Here is a 5,000-nt window from a genome sequence, read left to right as displayed (position 1 = left end):
GATCGTCCGCTGGTGTTGCTGGAAGCGGCGGCGTTCCGGGCCTGGCCGGGGCTGGGCTCCCATGTCCTTGGGCCCTTGCCTGAGCGTCGGCGCATTACAGAGTTCTCCTTGCAACACCAACTGCACTCGAGGCAGATTTTTTGGAGCGCTTTCTGTGCCTCCACCCCCGCCCCCCGTCCCCCCGTCCCCCCGTCCCCATCTCTTAGCTTCCCTCCCCTCCTCCTCACGTCCTCCCTTACTCGTTCCCCTCTCTCCTCCCATCCCCACCCTTGTGGTCATGCTGAATGCTTAAAGGGTTTATTCCCACTCTTGAAAAACACAAACTGCTGGGTTTTTTCGTGCTCGGGCCTAACCTGCGTCATACATGCCATGTGGTGAAGGACAGAATTCACAGCTCCGCGACCTCACGGATTTAACGGATTTATGTGTTTCACTGCTTGACCGTCGCTCAATCGTCAACATGTAGCGAATGAACTTTATACATTATACTTGCATTGTTAGACAGATAAATTGACTCAGCTTTGGATGGCCAAGTTCTAAAGGTTTTAAATGTAAAACCTACATGTGTGCACACTTTCTCTTTTCATCGTATCATTTTAAAAGGGCATGCCCTTTCATTTCAGCGATATCATCTAAAAAGTTCTTCTTTCTCTGTGTTTTTTTGTGCACGTGGAGGAAAAAGCTGCTTTACAATGGAGCCGCCATGCCCTTATCATGGCGTATCCTTTATCAAAGCCTGTTTTAATAGTCAAGATGCTCTCTGTGAAAGCTCCAACATAAATACGTTTAACATGTTTGTGTAATCATCCGTTATTCCCTCAATAGATGTGCATATTCATGTTTTGCATTAGTGGTTTTTGCGGTTTAGAGAGATCAAACGAACCAAGCCCAGTCTAAGTAAACACAACATGGGTTCACTGAAAGCGATAGCATTGCGCTAAAGCTAAATCTGTGAGGCACTTCGGTCTTTGGTACCTTTGGTTACGTTGATCCTTTGAAACACATCTACTGATTTGTGCGTGTTTATGTTTACGGTATGTGCCAGATGCAGTACAGTACAGTGTATGACCACTACATTAGTTAGAAATGTAAAAAAAAAAAAACAGAAATACACACTGATTGGTTGACGTCCATCTCTGCACTCCCCTCTCCACACAGGTGTGTGACCTGTCCTTCAGTCTGAAGAAGATGTTGATCAGGCACAAGCTCACCCACAACCCCAACAGGCCCATGGCCGAGTGCCAGCTCTGCCACAAGAAGTTCACCAGGAACGACTACCTCAAGGTGCACATGGAGAACGTCCACGGCGAGACGGAGGGCTAGCCGTCGCTAAGCAGCCGGCGCTAAGCAGCCGTCGCTAAGCAGCACCAAAGAAACGGGACTGGAGACAAGTTTGAGAACACACAAGCCAAAGGGAACAGGGAAGCAAGGAGCTACAGCAAAATATGAGCCCTCACCAATAACGATGTTGAGAAAGAAACGGCCATTGTGTGAACTGTCAAATCGAAATGCCAAAGCCATGTCACTATGCAATCATGCTGTACTTGATTTTTCCAGAACTGGGCAGACTTTGTGAACTGCATTTTTGTGAATGAAATGGTCATAGGAAATGGCAAAGTGAAATGATACGTGTTATGTGCCGCACCAGTCATTATGTACTGTTGAAGGGAACATAATGTGAAAGAGTAGGCGTTCAATTGCTTGGTGCTGTGGCAAACACAATCAGTAAAGCCCTTATGTGCCTCTATATACAGTACAGCAGGCTTTGCCAACTACTCCAAGCCACAGGAAGTGTTGGGATTGTCTGATGGCAAAGGCCTGGATAAGATTTGGTCCCTGAGTATACAGAAGCGTAGGATCCATGGAGCACTGGTGCAGTATACGCAGGGACTAAGGTACTGTACACAATGAATGTGATTGGGCCTGTTCTGTTTCTGTCACCAAAGATACAATTATTTTTACAGTTAGTTTGTTACGATACAATAACCTTTTTTAACAGTTTATCTGCATTCACTGCGAGACATAGATTATGTTATTACTGTAATCAAATGCAGCACTCTGTACAATATGTTACATTTTGTGCCTTCCAGTCAGTCATTATGATGTGTTGCTTATTATTACTTGATGGAATATGTTCAAACAAATCATGTATATTTCTTACTCACAATACATTGCTGTTGCCTTTTTTACACATTATGTTTATATGTATTTTTTAAATGACATTACATATTCGGGAATGTTGTATTGTTTACACATTTGTATAGGAAAGTCAAATATATTTACAGTAGCAATTTATACATTTCTTTTCAAATGTATTTTTTTATAGTCGTTTTTTTTGTTATGTCATTTGGGAAGATGGGATTAACTGGGCGTGGATGCCCTTTCATGGACGTACAAAAACTTTTTCTCAGCGAAAACTTCCCCAGACTGTTGGCAGCCCTCGCTCTGAGACTGTGGTAATTGCATTGAAGAACGCTTTCTTGAACTTCCTCACACCAAAAACCGCATCACTTTCTAAAGAGCCATTTGCTTTGTTAATTACAATCGTATGGAACTCGCTAAGCTGTTGACGCTGGCAATCGGAAATGCTTTGAAAAGCGTTGATTAAAAGCGTCGACTGCCGCACCACTGCCTCGACTCTTATTCTGGGGCTTGTGAAGCTGCTGCAAGTGTTGTCTAATTAAAGCTCTCCTCTCATGTTCTCTCAGTCATCGCTCTTCTCGCTGGTGAAGATGGCCACCATAAGCTTTTTTCCTCCCCCCTCCTCTCGCCTCCTCTCTCCTCTCGCCTCCTCTCTCTCCTCTCTTCATATCAACACAGCTATCAGGGTTTCCGCTATAGGAGAGCTTTTTTCCACACGAGTAGAACAGCTCAAGATGTTGTGAATTGGATGACTATATGGAGCCAGCTGGCTGCAGTGACGGATTTTTAGCTTTTGGCCTGTGGAGACGAAACAGAACCCGAGGTGACAGTGACACCAGACCTGAGGATCTGGACAGCCAGACTTCTGCATCGCACGCATGAGAACCAAGAGAACGGTGCCCCAGGCCTGGAGTAGCACTGCTCACTCTAGCCACTGAGTTTGGAACGGACCCGTTTCTTCGCAGGTTCTGCGTGCTGTGCTCCTGATCGGCTCTGTTCTGCATCTGTCCCATTACCGGTCTGGTCCACATTCTGCTCTCCTTCATGAGTGAATCATTTGGTTCCTCTCCTGATTGAACCATTTGGTTCCTCTCCTGATTGAACCATTTGGTTCATCTCCAGAATGAGCTGCCGTCGGTCTGGTGAATGTGAGCTACACTTGCTCTGGTAACCCAGCACCAGGAGCCCCTGTTGAGTGGCAAAACAAAACAGGATGGGAATGTTTCACTTAACCAGTAGAAAGAGATGCCAGTGACATTCTCATGTTCACGCTTCATGCATTCTACTCTATTCCATCTGACTTCATCCCTCTCTCTCTCTCTCCGTCCCCTCCCTCTTCAGCTAACCCATCTGTTATCATCTGCCAGCCACTCCCTGCTTTCCCATTCCATTTTCTCTCCGCTTCGTCATCTTCCTCCTCCTCCTCCTCGCGTTGCCTTCCTTCTTTCCGTCTACGCCTCGCATATGTCCCGCTGACGTGTCTTCCATGTGCACGTCGGCGGAATGCGGCCCGTAAACGCCGTGATGGATGGCTTCTTGTAGGATGTGCTAAGCTGTCTCTTCTGTGCAGCGATCTCATTGACCATGGGTTGAGGGGTAGAGGCGCATGAGAATGAGTCAGTCTTGCATGTGGCGTTAGCGTTAGCGTGTGGTGCTCCGCGTTGCGTGGCGCAGCCGTGGACTTCCCCCCCCACAGACCTCTGTGGTCGTCTGATGAAGGGGGCCTGGTGGCTGCGTAACCTCCCCAACCCACACATACACGCCACCACCGCTACCGATATCGTGCCCCACTTTTTACCACACTCCCCACCCCCACACCCCCCCCCCCCACACCCCCACGCTCTCCCCGCCCCCTCTGTCGGTAGCCGGGGGGTTACCGCGGCAGCGTCCCGGGCGGGGCCTAGCGCACGCGGCGGAGGCCAGCTAGCCCACGCTGCCAGCTGCGCCGGCTCTGCCCACCCCGGCCACAGCCGCGGCCAGCGCTAAAACCCTCCCTCCGGTGGCGGTCAAGTGCCGCGGGACTGTGACGCTCTGGAACAACCGTGGCATTTTTATACAGCGTGCCGTAAACAGAGCAGGGCGTGAGTGTCACTGTGTGTGTCTGTGTGTCTGTGTGTGTGTGTGTGTGTGTGTGTGTGTGCCTCTGACTCTGACCCTCTGTGGAACTGTCCATTTTAGAAGCATACGCACAGGCTGACACACAATGTACACACACACACAAAGATACGTACACATACTGACTCACATGCATATAAATACACGCACAAACACACACACACATGTGGAAGCACACACTTAGAGGTTTTTCATATGGATCAGTGGGACCAGACAGTGGGAATTTTGCCCTTTGATACGTCAGCGCCCTGCTGGGTGAGTTATCGTGCGTCACTGAAGGTAACTCTGCCCTTTGTCTGAGCATGTTGGGCTTTTTCGGGCATATTGGTGTTAAGTGCTTTCATATGTTTGTCTCTCCGCTGCTAAATCAGGCCACAGCCATTGTCCCAGTCAGCAATAAAAGATGCCTAGCACTTTTATTGTCATCCGTGGCTCTTGTCTTTGACTTTCTTCACGGACTCTGCCAACAGGCCCCGAGGTCTCTTTCTTTAATTAGGAGCTTGTTGTTGCTTAGGCGCTACTGCATTTCAGCTGTCACCCAGACATTATGTAATTATTTTGGTAATCCTTACCAAAACAAAAGCTTGGGTTTCGTTGGGTTTTTATGGGTTTTTAAATGTCTTTGATGTTACAGTTACATGAAGAGTTCAAGTCCTCCAGGGGACTCCGAGGGCAATTCTAAATGAAAAAACCTCCTCAGATTGATCACCTTACGTGACTCACGGCAAACTCGTCTGTTGAAC

General features: G+C 48.1%; 1 protein-coding gene across 1 annotated transcript in view; it reads left to right on the top strand.

Moving 5' to 3' along the window:
* The window catches only part of prdm5 (PR domain containing 5), a 54,528-nt gene extending 52,352 nt beyond the window's left edge, over positions 1-2,176 (top strand). The window contains exon 16 of the mRNA XM_062556508.1: positions 1,159-2,176. Within this exon, the coding sequence (XP_062412492.1) occupies positions 1,159-1,323 (165 nt within the window). The 3' untranslated portion in view covers positions 1,324-2,176. The remainder of the gene's footprint in view (positions 1-1,158) is intronic.
* Positions 2,177-5,000: the final 2,824 nt, after the last annotated feature.

The sequence above is a fragment of the Sardina pilchardus genome, chromosome 15, assembly GCF_963854185.1.
Source record: "Sardina pilchardus chromosome 15, fSarPil1.1, whole genome shotgun sequence".
Lineage (NCBI taxonomy): Eukaryota > Metazoa > Chordata > Actinopteri > Clupeiformes > Clupeidae > Sardina > Sardina pilchardus.
The sequence above is the reverse complement of the archived record's forward strand: the minus strand, read 5'-3'. Positions and strand labels throughout refer to the sequence as shown.